We start from the raw sequence: 16,579 nt of genomic DNA on the forward strand, positions 1-16,579 counted from the left end.
CTCTGGGGGGGGGGAGCAAGCCCACGGGCGGTGGGGCAGAAACCCAACTTCTCCCTTGTGTCGGACTCTGAACCCCTGGAATGCCAAGGAGGAGAAAAGACAGACAGCTCTCTAGCTTTCAGCAAACTTTCCTTGGCCCTCTTCTGAGAACCCGCCCCTATCTCCAACCTTGCCAGTGGTAAACTTCCTTTCACTTGAACCCCCCCCTAGCATTTATTAAGTACCTACTATACACAGAACATAAAGGTGCCCCCAATATTTACTCATCCAACTGGGGAGGGCTTTCCTCATTGTTCGGGGACACGGTGGTAGGTGGCTCCTTCTCGGGGGTCTAAAAGAAAAGATCAATAGCAGGAGAGTAAGGCCCCAAAAGTCCACAGACTGCAGACAGGAACGGTCTCGAGGCACCAACCTCACCAAATCTGCAGCCTCAACCTGTTTGGGAGCAGGTAACTCAAGACAAGGCCTCGCCAAGTTAGCCAGTCACTGCCAAAGGGAAAGACCCCAGGTAGCTCAAGAAATGGGGAAAAGTCAGGCAGCGACGGAGGCACAGACCCGAGGTCTGGGAACGAGCAGGTAGAACCCAAAGTTTCTAAAGGCTCCCTCTAAACTAAGCCAGCGTCCTCCTCCATCTCAAGAGCAGGGCTCAGCTCACCTTCCCAAGGGACTTCCTCAGGTCTTCCAGGTGGAGCTCCCCTTCGCGATGAGGAGAGGCGGCAGCAGTCTCCTCGATGGTCAGCTCATTTAGAGCGTCCTTCTTCCTCTGGGCCTCGGCCTCCAGGTCACTGAGACAGAGAGTGAGGGAGACATGTCTGTGGACAAAGGGCTGAGGTCCCATTGATCTCCCCCCACATCATTTAGCAAACACCTGCCTGACACACTTCTCATGCTGGTCTTGTCCCCAGCTCACTCCTGTGGTCCATAAGCCCTGGTGCAGAGGAGGAAGCTGGGGCTGGAGACAGCCTGGCACAGCAGCTGATAAAGCGCTAGACCTGCAGCTGAAAAGTCTGGCCTCTGATAATTTTCAGCTATGTGAATCCTGAGCAAATAACTTAATTTCTGTTAGCCTCAGTTTCCTCATCTGTAAAATGAGGATAATAAAAGGACCTCCCTCTCAAATGAGATTATTTTTGTAAAGCTCTTCCTATCCTGCCTGGCACATAGTAGCTGCTATAGAAATATTTATTCCTTCACTTCTCTCTCAGGGCTGCTAAATGAAGACCAGGAAATCCTACCCACCATTGCTCCTCCCACATCACACTCTCCGGGATTTGAGGGAGCAGAGCCATCACTGCTCAGTTACTTTGAGACCTCCCTGCCCCCACGCACCCAGGGGGCCAGCTGTCAGAATGTACATTTCATTTCCATGCCAGTGACATATGAGCAACATGTGGCAGTAAAACAGCTGGGTGGGCCCACATAGTGGGCTAAGGTGTTTTGGAACCCCCACCTGATCCGTCTCTGCAGCCTCTGACTCCGGGTCTGAAGGACCTCCACCTGGGACTCCAGCTCAGTCTTCCGAGACCTCAGCTCCTCCAGGGTTCGGCGCAGCTGCCGAGTGGACTCCACCAAGTGGGCTTGTTCCTTCCTTGCTTCCTCTAGGTTCTGGTGGGTGGATGTGGCTTCCTGAAGGCACAAAGAAAGTTGAGCCTTCTAGGGCCCAAAGAGAAAAACCATGGGAGAACTAGGGAAAAGTCATATTTCTGGAAGGTAGAACCTAGGGAAATATGGTAGGAAAGGAGAAAGAACAAACATTTTTTTCTGCTGCTTGTACAAGTACAGGGCTTGTTTTCTTCTCCATCACAGTCCTGACTACCTAGTGTCCATCCTATAGTATTGATATGGAAAATCTTTTCCATTTTGGTGTTGAACTCCAGTGTTCTGGACTGGACCAGAGGAATGAAGGAGGGAGACAAACAGGGAGAAGGAGAAAGCAGGCAAAGGAGAGAAGACTAAGGATGGAATCCAACAGACCTCTCTCTCCAGGGCAATCTGTTTCTCTACATCTAGAAGCTGCTGCTTCTTCTTTCTGACGGTGTCCTCCTATGAGAAGATTAAAGGAACAATGAGGACTTTGGCCACCATGACCTCTCAGGGACAGGGGACAGAGGAGACATCTGGTCAGGGTCTCCCCATTAGGAAAGGCAAGGCTAGAATGAAGGCATGCTGGGAACTCTGATCTACATCCCAACACTGGCTCCACAAGCCACCTACTTGGATATCCAGTTGGATCAATCTGGCCTTAACGTCTTTAGTTCTGCTTTCAAGCTCTGCTTCTAAATCTTGGAGCTTCCTTTCCTAGACAGAAGATGGAGATAAAGGCCAGGGACATAAGCAATGATGTGAAGCTAGGGGGTGGGGCAACCAGGGTCTCAGAGTTCCCTAGACTTTACCTGATGGTCCCTCCTCCCACCATCTCACCAAAACTCGTTACACCCTTTTCCCAATGGAACCAAAAGAAGCAGTTTCTGCCTCCATGCTTCTACCAGTGTGGCCAGAGGGCGGCTGAGTATTCCAAAGACCCTTCATCCAGGAATTAAATTACAGAAAACATAGCAGGCCCAAAGTAGGTAGAATGGTTAAAAAATGCCTCCTTTAGAAACTGCTCTGCCATTGCCTTTAACCAGGCGCCGGTGACTGCCCAGCTCGACCTAGCCATGGAAGAGGATGCTCCCTCCCCCCTGCATCCCTGGGGCCCTCACTCACCCGTTCTCGGTGTCGGAGCTGCATTTCATTGAGCTTCCTGTCCTGCTCTAGCCGCATGGCTTCCAGCTCCCGGTCGTGGGCTCGCCTCAGGCGCTCCATCTCACTTGTCAAGTTTGTCCGAAGGTCTGTTCGCTGCTTCCTTTCCTACCAGAGGCACCAAGAGGAATGACTGGGTGAGATGTCCCAGGATCAGAACAGACATGTGTAGATACAAGGGCCACAGTATTGTCCCCAACCTCGGGCAAATAAGATCAGTGACTTCCTAAATACAATTAAAGCCAGCCCTTCCTTACAAAGGAAAAAGGTCAAAGAGAAAGGAGCTAAATTTCTCAGCCTATTTCCCACTTCTACTCCCACACATGCATGTGTACACACACACACACACACACACACACACACACACACCACACCACACACCCCCACTCCTTGGGTGCCCCTAACATATCTTCGTGCCCATACCCTCTCTCCCACGACTGTCACTCAAGATCTCCAACCCATAACTTAGAGATTCAAATGGCTTAGAACTGAATGAAAACTGCACCACTTAGACCAGCATGCTCATTTTCATACACAAATACAGCGAGAAGTGGTGGTCCAGGCTCTACTCTAGGCTCTCCCACTGAAGAGAGTGTTCCCTACTACCCGGAGACAGCTAACCCTGGACAAACCAGTCAGTCAGCTAGCTGACACACAGACACTGAGTGCTTATTCTAAGTTACAAACATCCAGAATCCAGATACAAGCAAGTAAAGAATCCTGACTCCAATAACTAGGCACATAAAAGATTTGCACAGAGACACGTCTCAGAGGGGAGGCTGGAAAGGTCTCCAACAGAAGGAGAGACCTGAGATGGGCCCAGAAGAACATCAGGAGGATCACGAGGCAAGTCTGAGACAGGGAGCTCTGGAGGTAGAGGGCAAGTGGGAAGGCCCAGAGGCCAGAGATTGAGGAGGGACAGGAGGCAGGCCAGGGCCCCTGGCTCACAGAGGGCAAGCTGTGTACAGCAGGCTTCCAGAACCAGCACCTGCATGACAATGTTGCTCATCCCCCCACGTGTTCTTTCTCTATCCACCACCTGTTGGGGGGTTCTCTGATAGTCAGTCCCAGAGCTTTGCCCACTCTAGGCCACTCGCCACATACAAGGGGACCTGCAGGCAGTTTACCTCCTCATCATACTGTGCCCTGGTCTCTGCCAACACTTGTTGGTGCTCATCCTTCATTCTGTCCATCCTCCGCTCATGGTCCTTCTCCACGTCCTCCCTCTTCTCTCTCAGCAGGTCACTGAGCTGCAATAGACCCAGAAAGACTAAAGTGGCAGCACTGGGCAGGGTCAGAGGCCCAGGTAGACACAAACACACAGACATCCCTTCTTTAGGCCAGGGGAGTTTTGAGGGAGGAAGGGAGCGATGAGAATAAGTCTGAAAATTGGTCTGTGTGTCCTAATCCTAGCTGTCAGAATGAGTGTTGTCGAGGCCCATCTGGCCTAGGATGAGACCTAGGTTCTCATCCTGAGAACCACACTGCCACAGAATAAGGGAGGGGGACCCTTAAGGCAGTCTCTGGGAGACCCAAGGCAGATGCATGCAGCAGGAAGGATGGCGCTTAGTGGGGGTGCTCTCTGCTATCGCTCAGCACAGGCAGCCCAAGAGACCACTCCCCACCAGCAGCCCCTTGGGCAGCCAAGAGCGGTCCTCACCTCTCTTTCATACTCCGTCACTCGGTAAGCTTTCTGCTGGACTCTCTGCTCTGCCTGACTCAGCTCTTCCTGCAGCTGGGCCACCTCCTTCCGATGGGCCTCCTCTATCTGCTTTTTCAGACCAGCAATGACCTGAGAAAGAAGCAGAGAACTGTGAGCATAAGAAAAAGATGCTAGATTTGGAGCCAAAAGGAACTTGACTCAAACCCCAGCTGTTCAACTTGCTATCTGTGTGACCCAGGACAAGTTAAATAATTGCTCATGGTCTTGGGTTCCTCATCTGTAAAAAGGGGAGCCTGGCTACACAGCCTCTAAACTTTAAACCAATGACAAAATGAGGACCCTGGCAGTGCCTTCAGGTCAGGCTTACCTCATCAACATTTATTAAGCTCTTATATAGCCACTGCCGTTTATCAAATGCCTACTATCTGCCAGGCCCTGAAATAGGTGCTGGGGTGGCAAAATGAGTCAGTCCTCACCCCCAAGAAATGTGAGGGAGTTGGCTGGCACTATGGGTAGAATTAGGGAAACTTGAATTCAAATCCTGACTCAGCCACACCCTTGTTTGTAAACACAGGCAGGCCATATAACTTCCATCAGCTTGTTTTCCCATCTGTACAATGGAATGATAATGGCACCCACTCCACAAAAGTGGTTGTGAGGACTGAGATAATATTTGTGCAAAACTGTGCAGACCTTAAAAAAGTTTATACAAATACCAGCTGCTGGTATAGAGCTTACTTTCACCACGCAAAGACAACAAATAGGTAAATAAGTATAAAATAAATACAATAAACACATGCCCACTGTGCACTTACATTCCACAGGCAGATGGCAACACTGGAGAGGGCTCTAACAAGTCAGAGGCTTGGGGGAGAAGGAAACACAAGAGGTGGCACCTGCGTGGAGAAGCCTTGGAAAAAGCTAAGGATTCTAAGAGGAAAAGGCAGAGAAGGACTGAAAGGACAGGGAAGGCAGGTGGAAAGCCAAGTTCAAGGCAGAATAAGGAGATCGGTTCATCTGAAGGACAATGTGTGTGAAGGGCTGTCTAGGAAATGTCTGGAAAGGCAGGCCAGAGCCAGCCTAGGGGAGCTTTAAATGCTGGGTTGCTGAGACTCTGTGTGATCCTGGAGGTGAGCCTCAGAGGTTTCTAAGCAGTAATTACACATTCAGACTTGGGGCTTTAAAAGTTCACTTTGGGAACCATATAGAGGACAGAATGGAAAGGAGAAAAAAAATAGCAAGAAAAATAAGAGAAGACGCTAATGTAAATAGTCGGGATAAGGTAGGAAGGACTTCTCTAAAATCGTGGCAGTGAGAAGGGAGAGAAGGAAGGCATGCATCCTAGGAGGTGCTGGGAGCCAGAACCAACGTAATCTGACATAAATGAATATAGGGAGAGGAAGAAGAAAGAGGCCATGCTCTGTGAGCACACCCAGGAGAAATAGACACTGAGGGGGCCTCCTCTGCCAACCTATATTGTGACCAGCATCCAACAGCTCTCTAGGTGGCCCTGTGGCAGCACGTTTCCCTAGCCTCCTCCGCCTCTAAACTAGCTCACTAGGATGGGCAGTTCTGAGGAAGAATCTCACCTCACGGTGTTTCTCCTCAGCCGAGGCTCGAAACTTCTGCAGGTTAGCTGCATGTTCTCTTTCCAACATTGCCATGGCCTGGTGAAGCAGAAGCAATTAAGGAGCAGTAAAGAAAGTATAGGCAGATGGGGTTCTTAACTAGATGCTGTCAAGAAAAAGGAACCACCCCATCAAACCGCTTCCCATTGGCTGATGGTATATTAGAAAAAACCCTGGAGTTGGAGTCAGAAGACCTGAATTTGAGTTCCAGCTCTTACAATTATTTAAATGTATGATCATGGATAAAATAGTTAACGCCTCATCTGTTAAATGGGATTAAGACTACTTTTGCTACTATCTCAAAAAATTCCATTGAGGACCAAATAAGATAAAACATCTTTTAAATGGTCAAATAGCATATAAGTTTAACAGTAATACATTTGTGGCCTAAAGAATCACACGTGCTTCTGTTTTTCTGAAATTATTCATCTAATTTCTATAATTTATAATCAAGCAAGTATCCAAAAAGCCATCGTGACTCCCTAGCTTTTCTTAGTTGTGGGCAGGATTATAGTCAAACTGATATTTCTCTTGAGTTTAAAGAAATGTATGAAAAAAACAAGTCACTAACTCCCCTGAGCCTCTCAGCTCCAAATCTTCCAAAAGGTACAAAGCTTTGGGTATTGCTGCCATTTAGAGCTCATTTTCCCTTAATCAACTGCCAAAGTCCCTGGAAAAACCTTTGTAAAAGTTCATAGAACTTGCCATTTTGGGTGGCTGGGACATTGTGATTTCTTTAGTACTGGGAATTCTAATTGAGGAAAGCTCCTCTCCAAATACAGAGCAGTATCTGCTCACCATCAAATTCTCTTAAGAGAGTTGCTTGGGCTCAAGTTCTTAAACTATGGTTTGCAACCCCATATGGGGTCACATAACTGAATATGGGGTCACAAAATTATGATTTATTATCAGTAAGTGTTTGATTTGTATATCTATTGTTTGATTTGTATATCTATTTTATATATATAATCTGGAGTCATATACAAATTTCTCAGATGAAAAGAGGTTGGTAAATGATAAAAGTTTAAGTCCCGACCTAGAGCACTGAGAATTAAGTGATTTGGCCAGGGTCACACCAGTACAGGTCAAATTTCCAGTCTTCTACTTACTCTAATATTTATTTGAGGGGAATATTAGTTGGCTAAAGGAGAAGAAAAGAAGGGACAAAAGTGTGCTGAGGAGGCTCTAACATGAGATCATCTTGCTACCCCAGTGGGACAAAGGTAAGGAAGAACTCCCCAAAAGACGCTGCTCTAATTAAAGGTGGATGAGACTTAAAGTGGATACAGATCATCAAGGAATGAGTCTATTTTTCCCCAAACTCTGATGTGCCACCATTCATGAGGGCACACCCTATCTTCTGAGGGAAGAACTCTCCAGCTGCTTCAAAGTCCATCACTCCCAAGGGTAACCTTTCTGGGCTTCGGGTCCAATGTCACCCGTCTCCAGATGTTCTATTCCAACCTCTAAAGATGAGTGTTTGGTTTTCCTCCTCACCTTGACCTGGGCCCTGGGCCTCAAACCTGTTTTCTTTCTCACAAAGTGAACCAAGAGCAATTCCAGGGATGAGCAGTATAAGAGTTTCCATACCCAAGGGTCTCTAGTGAGACATACACATACATACCTCCTTCCTTTCATCTTCCAGTCTCTCCTTCAACTGACTCATGGCCCTTTCATTCTCCTCTTTCAGGAGGACCCTCTCTCTCTTTTCATTATCCTCCATTTCCTCTTTAAGCCTCTCTAACACCTGCTTCTTTTTCTGCTCCAAAGTAGACCACTCCGTCCGCTGCAGTGACTCCAAGTCTTCTCTTATTTTCTTCAGTGAAGCTTCATGCTCTGCCCTGGAGAGACAAGAAGGCAAGGGGATATCAGTGAGCACCACTGGACAGAGCTTCCTGAGACTAAAGATTCCATTCTCAGTCACTCAGTCAGCCAGCCAAGATGGGTTAAGTGCCTATTCTGTGCCAGACACTGGGCTAAATGCTTGGGATACAAAAAGAGGCAAAAGACAGCCCCTGTCCTCAAGATACAATCTAATTGGGGAGGGAGAAGACAATGAACAAACATATAAAACATGCCAGTTATTTACAAGATAAATAGGAAATAACAAAGGGAAGACACTAGAATTAAAGGCGGGCCAAGAAAAGATTTTAGCTGAAACTTAAAGGAAGCCAGGGGAGCTAGTAAGCAGAGATGAGGAAGGAAAACATTCCAGGTATGGGAGAAAGAGAGAGCCAAGATGTTCAGAGCCAAGAGATGGAGCGTCTAGTTCATAGAACAGGGAGGAGGCCAGTCTCACTAGATTGAAGAGAACTTGTGAGAATGGGGGAGTGAGGTATAAGAGGAGTGGAAAAGTAGGAGGGAATTAGGATATGAAGAGTTTTCAATGACAGAGCATTTTGTATTTCAGCCTAGAGGTAACAGAAAGCCTCTAGAGTTTACTGAGAAGGGGAATGACATGGGTGGATCTATTAGTCTAGAAAAATGACTTTAGTGACTGAATTGGGGGATGGATTGGAATGGGGAGGAGTTGAGGCAAGCAGATCCACCAGCAACAGATCTACCACACTAGGACAGGTGATAGGGGATGAGGGCCTTCACTAGAGTGGCAGCAGTATCAGAGGAAGGAAGGGGCCATACTTGAGAGATGTTAACAGCAAAGATAGGATAGACAGACCTTAGTAATAGAATACTTATGAGAGGGGTGAAAGGTAATGAAAATGACTGCTAGAAAGCTCAAGGGATTAGAAGGATGGTATTGGCCTTTACAGTAAAAGGAAGGTGAATTAGGTTTAGGGGGAAAGTTAATGAGTTCAATTTTGGATACAATGAGTTTAATATATCTACTGGATATCCAACTCAAGATGTCTGAAAGGTAGTTAAGAGATGTGAGACTGGACGCCAACAGAGAAGTTGGCAGGAGACATAGACCTGAAAATCAGCACAGAAATAGTCCATCCATGGAAGCGGGTGAGATCACCAAGTTAAGTAATATATAGGGAGAAGAGGAAAAGGGCCTATAATAGGTCCCTGAGAGACACTTATGGTTAGATAGCATGTTCTGAATAAGGACCCAGCAAAGGAAACTGAGAATGAGCAAGAGAAATAAGTGTTCTGAAAGCTTATCAAAAAGAGAATTTCAAGAAGAGGGTGATTCACAGTGTCAAAGGCTGCAAGCAAAGAGGAAAATGGGAATTGGATTGGAAGAAGGCCACGAGATCTGGCAATTAAGTGATCACTGGTAACTTTGGAGAGAGCAATTTCAGTGGAATGATGAAGATGGAAGTTGGATTGTGAGAAAAACCCAGGCATCTATCACAGATAAGCCTTTTAAAGGAATTTAGTCACAAAGGTCTGAAGAGATATAGGATAACAGGTAGCAGGAATGGAGGGATCAAAGTGAGCAGGCTTTGGTTTTGAGCTTTTTGGACAATAGGGGGGAGATAAGCATGATTTTAGACAATAGGGAAGAAACAGTAGGCAGGGAGACATTAAAAATAAGTGGGAGAACAGGGATGACAGAGGGGACAATCTATTGAAGGAAATGGGATTATGTGAGCAAGAAGAAGCATCAGTCTTGGTAAGAACTACCATGTAAGACAGGGATGAAGGAAGAGAAAAGGGCACAAAGCACCCTGTAATGGAGATGAAGAAGAGGGGAAAAGAGGGATTTCATGGCATATGGCCCCAATTTATCCTGTAAAATAGAGGAAAGATTCTCAACGGAGTCTGGGAAGCTCATAGTACAATTCCCACCTAATTTGTTTCTCCTGTGTTTCTGTACTGGCTAGGATCTGAGCTTGGAGATGAGAAAGTTTCTGATTCTCTTCTTCCTTTACTCGAGCCTCTTCTTCCTCAGCTGTTTTTTTGAGCTGCTCTCTCAGAAACCTGAAAGAAACATAGACGAGTTTGCTGCAGTGTTTCTACTGGGCTTATATCCTAAAGAGATCTTAAAGAAGGGAAAGGGACCTGTATATGAAAGAATGTTTGTGGCAGCCCTTTTTGTAGTGGCCAGAAACTGGAAACTGAGTGGATGCCCATTAATTGGAGAATGGCTGAATAAATTGTGGTATATGAATGTTATGGAATATTATTGTTCTGTAAGAAACGACCAGCAGGATGATTTCATAAAGGCCTGGAGAGACTTACATGAACTGCTGCTGAGTGAAATGAGCAGAACCAGGAGATCATTGTACTCAGCAACAAGATTATACAATGATAAATTCTGATGAACGTGGCTCTCTTCAACAATGAGATGATTCAGACCAATTCCAATTGTTCAGTGATGAAGAGAGCCATCTATACCCAGAGAGAGGACTATGGGAACTAAGAATGATTCACAATATAGCATTTTTACTCTATTTGTTGTGGTTTGCTTGCATTTTATTTTGCTTCACTTTTTCTCTTGTGCAGCACGATAATTGAATAAATATATATGCATATATTTCTACCATGTTTAACATGTATTGGACTACTTGCCATCTAAGGGAGGGCATGGGGGAAGAGAAGGAAAATTGACACATAAGGTTTTGCAAGGGCTAATGTTGAATGAGGAAAAGAAAGAAGGAAAGAAAGGAAGGAAGGAAGGAAGGAAGGAAGGAAGGAAGGAAGGAAGGAAGGAAGGAAGGAAGGAAGGAAGGAAGGAAGGAAGGAAGGGTTGCAAGGACTTTAAATTTATTTCCTCTGCTGTCAATAGGCCTTTGCTGTAAGCCTGCAGGATGGCTAATCTGCAAACTTAACAGCCATTAGTGATTTCCAACTGAGGCCATGTTCCTTCCCTCTGCTGATTCTTGGCAAGAGGAAAGGAAGGATAATTTGGGGGGCACCCCTTTTGTCTCAAAGGTAGAATGCTGGCTGCTTAATCTCAAAACTGTAACATCCCAAACCAAAGATAGACAACTCTTGATTATCTACCTATAGACTATCTGATTTTTAGATTAGAGCCTATGATTGTTTAATCTCAGATTGGCTTCTTTCAATTTATATAACATGTTTCTAAAGCTGCCTGGATTCTTCACTGTCAGTTGGTTTGTACTCACGAAATTCAAGCTCACTTTAATATTGGGTTGAGCAACATAAAATGATTAAGGCAAATCTGCTGCCAAAAGGATCAGAATCAATTCCAAAGCCAAATATAAATGGTCTGGGATTATTTACACCACTGCTTCCAATGAATCAACACTGAAGCATGTCAGCCAGAGGAGTTAATATAATCTATGGTGACAATAATAAAAGCAGTGTCAAGACCAAGGTAGGGTAATATGCTGACCCCTGACTTGGTCAGAGAATATTTGGAATACAATTCTCAGTTTTTAGTCCCTCATTTTAGGTAAAACAAAGAAAGATCAGGATAATGAGAGGACCCAAAAACCATGCCAAATACCCATCAGCTGAAACAATAGGGAAGTATACTTAAAGAAGAAACCACTTAGAAGGCAAATCAACTGAATATCTTCAAATATCTGAAGTGTTATTAGTGAAAGAGGAACTTAATTTGTTATTCTACTTGAGTTTAAAGGGCAGAACTAGGTAGAAATTACAGAGAAATTTTTGGGACAATATAGGGAAACACTTCCAAACAATTAGAACTATCCAAAATAGACTCCACTGGGAATGAGTTTTCTGTTACTGAAGGTCAAAAGGAAGCTGAATGAATTTGCCTGAGAAGTTTGTAGAGGAGATTCATGCTTCAGGTAAAAGCTGAACTAAATGACTTCTAGGGATCTAGGGACCCTTACAAATCTAGGATTCTATGAGTTTTTCCAGGACAAGAGCAACCTAATTATCACTCTGGTCTAAAGAAAAGAAACATGGCAACTCACATATGAGCATTACTGCCATTATCATCTCAATACCAGACCCCAAAAGTCTTCCTCTCCAAAGGAAAGGAACAGGACCTGAGGGACTTGTCTTTCTGCTGCTCAAGTTTCATCATCTCCTCTTCTTCCTCTTGACACAGCTCCTCCCGCAGCCGCTCCATCTTCTTTCTTCGGTCCTCTAACAATCTTTCCCGCTCCTGCTCCAGATCCTGAGCTGTCTTCTCTTCTATGACCTTTAGGGAATCTTCTAAGGGCTGCTTCTGAGGGATTATGGGCTCTGGGACAACTCTAATCAAAGGCAGAGAGTAGCACATTGTTACATGATATAACATATGGACCCTTATTAGCCTACAGCATGTAAACAACATAAAAATTGTGGAGCCATATTATAAAGGCACATAGATACATATATGAGATATATAAGGCACATAGAGAACAAAAATACATCTCCCACTGTCTGAAGACGAAGCATAAATCAACTTGGTAAACAGCTGATCTATAATGTTCTCTGGTTAAAAATACCAAGGTCCTGACAAGATGGCACATCTTTGATTCCCAGAAAACTTAACACACATACCCTTTAATGGCAGGTTGGTAGCTAGGGAAGGCAGAGAAAAGCATTATCTCTAGCTAATCCTACCCCCTAGATAACCCAGTTCTAGTTTTCCCTCTCTACATGGGAGATATGCTATTTGAGTTTCACATCATTAGGCTGAAAACAGTCCTCCAAAACTGCTTTCTATCTTGGAATATAAAAAGCCAGTGAAAAACAGGAGATTATTTCCCTAATATAAAGAATACAGCCCAGTTCCCAGAATTCTAAAGCTTCCCTGATTACTGCTCAGGGAATTTCTCATACCTTTATGAGAAAGGGGGATTCTGGCTGAAAACCTTTTCTAATGCAGGAGATCATAAGATCACAAATTTTGTGCTGAAAGGAATCTTTGAGGTTATCAATCAATTCCAACCCTCTCATTTTACAGATGGAAATCTTGAGAGGTTACATGACTCCTTGCCCTGGGGCACATCGCTAGTAAATGTCCAATCCAGAATTAAAATCCAAGCTTCTGATCTCCAGTACTACACTCCAGCCATTTCCCTAGGAAGAGGGAGTTGCGGCAGTTCCCAGACCATATCTGTTCAAAGGGATAATTCTTTTTATAGGGAACTTCCAATAACAAGCTGGCATAATGAGAAAGGCAGTTCCAGGATAACTTTTTTTTTTTTTTTTTTTTTAACAAAAATATCACATCAAAACCAGTATAACCCCTCTGAGTCACTGTGGGTTTCTTGGTTTCTGGATGTAAATAGTTTTTTTTTTTCCCCTAACCTTATAACCTTGAATCTGGATAAGATTCAGTGGAAAGGATCAAGATAAGCTCCTTTTGGCTTCATTTCATTTGTTTATTTATTTCATTTGTTATAAAAACCAGTTTCTTGACTTTTTAGTCATATCTCATTAAGTACAGTCTCAAGATGAAGGAATGGCTCAAAGTTGGCCTAAGCAGCCACCTATGAAAAAAGTGAAAAGACCAAAAGGAAATCAACTATCAGTGTCAGAGAAGATGCTCAGCATAAGTCTTGTGGGTTACACTAGAAAGCATGGGGTTCAGAATCCCATTTTTCCTCTTTTCAGTTCCAGCAACACAACAGATGGGAGGTGACAGATCAGAATAGTGGGAGAAAATGGTATTTGAGGGGCTTAGAAATTATAACTTGGATCCCTTCATGCCTGGATGAAGGAGCAAGATAGGACTACATTATCTCCTTGCTAAAATCATTAAGATTCTTGTTGATTGATTTCCCAAAACCATGGAGTGGTACTAGGTTACAGCACAGGTTCCCTCTTTCTCAAGTCTTTTTTGGCCCACTTCACACACACTGGCTTCGTCTGACTGCCCTGGCAAGTCCTACCAATGCGGATGTCAGATGGGCTGCTGTTGCCACCTTCCTCCTTTGAGAATCCTGCCCTCTGAAACAGCTTCTCTCTCTCCGCAGCTCTCCGCCTCATCAACTCTCCAACTCATTTCCAACCCTGGCTGAAAGCATCATTTTTTCCTGAGATGGTACCTTTTAATGTTTCTCTCCCCTGTGGGCTATCTAACTATGTGGGGCTCCAGGGACAGATGCTGCAGAAGAGATGAAGCATCAGATAAAGTGCCAGTGTGCACCGAGCCTGCAAATACAAGTGTGTTTGCATACCTTAATAATGTAGGGTATATAGGGCTACTTTCTGGTTAGTCTTCCTCTTTCCCCAGTGTCTGGATTTGGGAAACATTTCAATAGAGATCTGAGACCATAAGCAATGTCAGCCACATTACAAAATCTGAGCCAACATTAGAAAAGACCCCCAGAGGCCATTCAGCCCAACCAAGAATGTCCTCTACAACTAGTGAAGGAGGACTCACTATCTCCAAGACAGCCCATTTCACTTTCAGATAGCTCTGTTAGGAAAGTGTTTCCTAACATCAAGCCAAAATCTACTCCTACAACTAATAACCTAACCTCTGCACTATCCAGCTGCACTATGTATGAATTGTGTTTAGAAAGAAAATTGACAAAGCAGAGGACCACATGACTGGGCAACAGAAGGCCTAGAATATGTGACAAATTAAGGATCTTCTGAGCAATCTGAGGATGCTAAAGAAAAGGCTCAAGGAGAACCTGTAAGCTGCTATCAAGTATTTAAAGTGCAAGAAATAAAGAATAAGATTTATACTCCTTGGCCCCACAGGAAAGTGTTTAGAGCAATGAATGGAAGGAAAGATCTTAAAATTTTAGGTGATGTAGGGAAACACTTCTTAACTTGTAGACCAATCTAAAAGTAGAATGGATTGCCCTTAAAGATACCAGATGGCCCTTCAATGGAGGTTTTTATCTAGAGAACTCACAAAGGCTCATGAAGGATGCTAAGGAAGGATTATTGTTCAGGACTGGGTTGGACAAAATAAACTTGCATATGTGTGTTTCAGCTGAGATTGTTTGGCCAGAATATATCTCAAAGGGTGCTGAAAAAAGGATTCTACATGATTTCAAAGAAGATCCTCCCTTCTTTACCTCCTGTCATGCAGGGAATGCTATTGTTGATGGCTGCCTAATTGTGCCTGGGCTTTCTGGCCTCTGGCTTATTCAGCTCAGCAAGATCTACAGGGAACCTGGAATATGCTGCACAATCCTAATGGGACAGCCAGTCATTGCCCTCAATATCTCCAGAAGAAAAAAAACTTTGAAGATGACTAGCAAGAAAGTCATAGGGTTTGAAAAAGAGTCTGGGAAAGGACCAGTTGGCAGGTCCGAGGGAAAGTACAGAAATGCCCAACATCTGACCCAACTGAGATACTACAAAGAGATGCTAAGCAGCAGCCAGCTATGCTGGGATGGCAAGTGAATTATAGCCCAATTTTGTTGAGAAGAATAGCCTAAGCCTAAGGGCTCTGTCTGGTCCTCCTTGCTCATTCCACTCATGAGAAAGATACTCAGAATCTGCTTGGATGGTTACTGTATCATCTCGTTAGCCCACTCTGAAATATATTTTGCAGATGCTGCATCATGATTAATTGAATGCCTTAGTCTGAGCAATACAATGATCTAAGACCATTTCAAAGGACTCATGATGAAAATGCTGTACACATCCAGAAAACAAACAAACAAACTGATGGAGTCTGAAAACTTACTCATATGGAGAATGGGTTAAATAGGCAACATTACATATATACTATGAAGGGTACAATACCCTCCAAAATCTATAAAGTAGTAAGAAGGAAAGGATGGGTAAATGAGGAAGCAAATGGTGAGGAAAGAAGACAAGGAAGGGATCCATGGGTGGGGAGAGGTTAAGCAATAGCAAGGCAAGTTATGGAGCAGAATTAAAGCAGAAGAGTTAGCAGGGATAGGAAAGATATGCTGTGTGGATGTGGTGGGGGGGAGGGTAGCAGGGGCAGAGATTATAGAAATATACTGTTTTTCATTTTATTTTGTGGGGGATATAGTTCCCCTTTTGATCTATATCTTCTTTCATAACATGACTAATATAGAAATATATTTTGTATGATTCCACATGTATAATCTATATCAAATTGCTTGCTTTCTCTGGGAAAGGGGAGATAAGGGAGGGAAAAAATTTGGAACTCAAAATTTTTAAGAAATGAATGTTAAAAGTTGTCTTTACAGGAGATTGGAGCCAAGATGGCAAAGTAAAGGCAAACCCTCACCCTGCCTCTTCCCCAAACTGTTCCAAATTCCTTTAAATAATTATTCTAAACAAATTTGAAAGCATCAAAGATAGAATAGAACATTTTCCTGTTGAAGGCAACTTAGAAGCTTAGTAGAAAAGTCTTGTGACACTAGAGTGGAGGGTCAGCATGCAGTTCTGGGGCAGATGCACTAGCACAGGCCTAGTCCTGGACCCACCCCTGGGTCCAGCTCCAGGCCCAACTCAGCCAGATCTCTGAATCAATAGCAATACTCGTGGTTGCAGACCTCTCAGCCCAAAGACATCAAAGAGGACTTGAAAAGTCAGCAGTCTGTAGAACTAGGGTGGGAGCCTAGCAATATAATCCCAGGGCAGGCTGCACCACTGCAGTCCCAGACCCAGCCCAAGCTCTAGCCTGGCCCCAGACCCAGTCCCAACCCAGACCCCAGCATCAACAATAATGCTAGAGGCTTCTGGACCTCTTGGCCCAGGAAGTACTCAGAAAAGCAGTAGAAAGGATCTTTGACAATGGGAT

The 16,579-nt window shown here is 44.4% G+C and overlaps 1 protein-coding gene across 6 annotated transcripts in view; it reads right to left on the bottom strand.

The window, feature by feature from the left end:
• Positions 1–16,579, bottom strand: part of CEP164 (centrosomal protein 164) — an 82,928-nt gene that overhangs the window by 7,257 nt on the left and 59,092 nt on the right. For all 6 annotated transcript variants that reach the window (XM_074304158.1, XM_074304157.1, XM_074304154.1 and 3 more), the window contains 12 exons: positions 11,931–12,140; positions 9,790–9,921; positions 7,658–7,874; positions 5,995–6,072; positions 4,403–4,534; positions 3,870–3,992; positions 2,707–2,850; positions 2,215–2,298; positions 1,975–2,043; positions 1,451–1,626; positions 656–785; positions 264–331 (listed from right to left, as the gene is read on the bottom strand). In XM_074304158.1, coding sequence (XP_074160259.1) covers positions 264–331; positions 656–785; positions 1,451–1,626; positions 1,975–2,043; positions 2,215–2,298; positions 2,707–2,850; positions 3,870–3,992; positions 4,403–4,534; positions 5,995–6,072; positions 7,658–7,874; positions 9,790–9,921; positions 11,931–12,140 — 1,563 coding nt within the window. The remainder of the gene's footprint in view (positions 1–263; positions 332–655; positions 786–1,450; positions 1,627–1,974; positions 2,044–2,214; positions 2,299–2,706; positions 2,851–3,869; positions 3,993–4,402; positions 4,535–5,994; positions 6,073–7,657; positions 7,875–9,789; positions 9,922–11,930; positions 12,141–16,579) is intronic.

This window comes from Sminthopsis crassicaudata, chromosome 3 (assembly GCF_048593235.1).
Source record: "Sminthopsis crassicaudata isolate SCR6 chromosome 3, ASM4859323v1, whole genome shotgun sequence".
NCBI classification, from domain to species: Eukaryota; Metazoa; Chordata; class Mammalia; order Dasyuromorphia; family Dasyuridae; genus Sminthopsis; species Sminthopsis crassicaudata.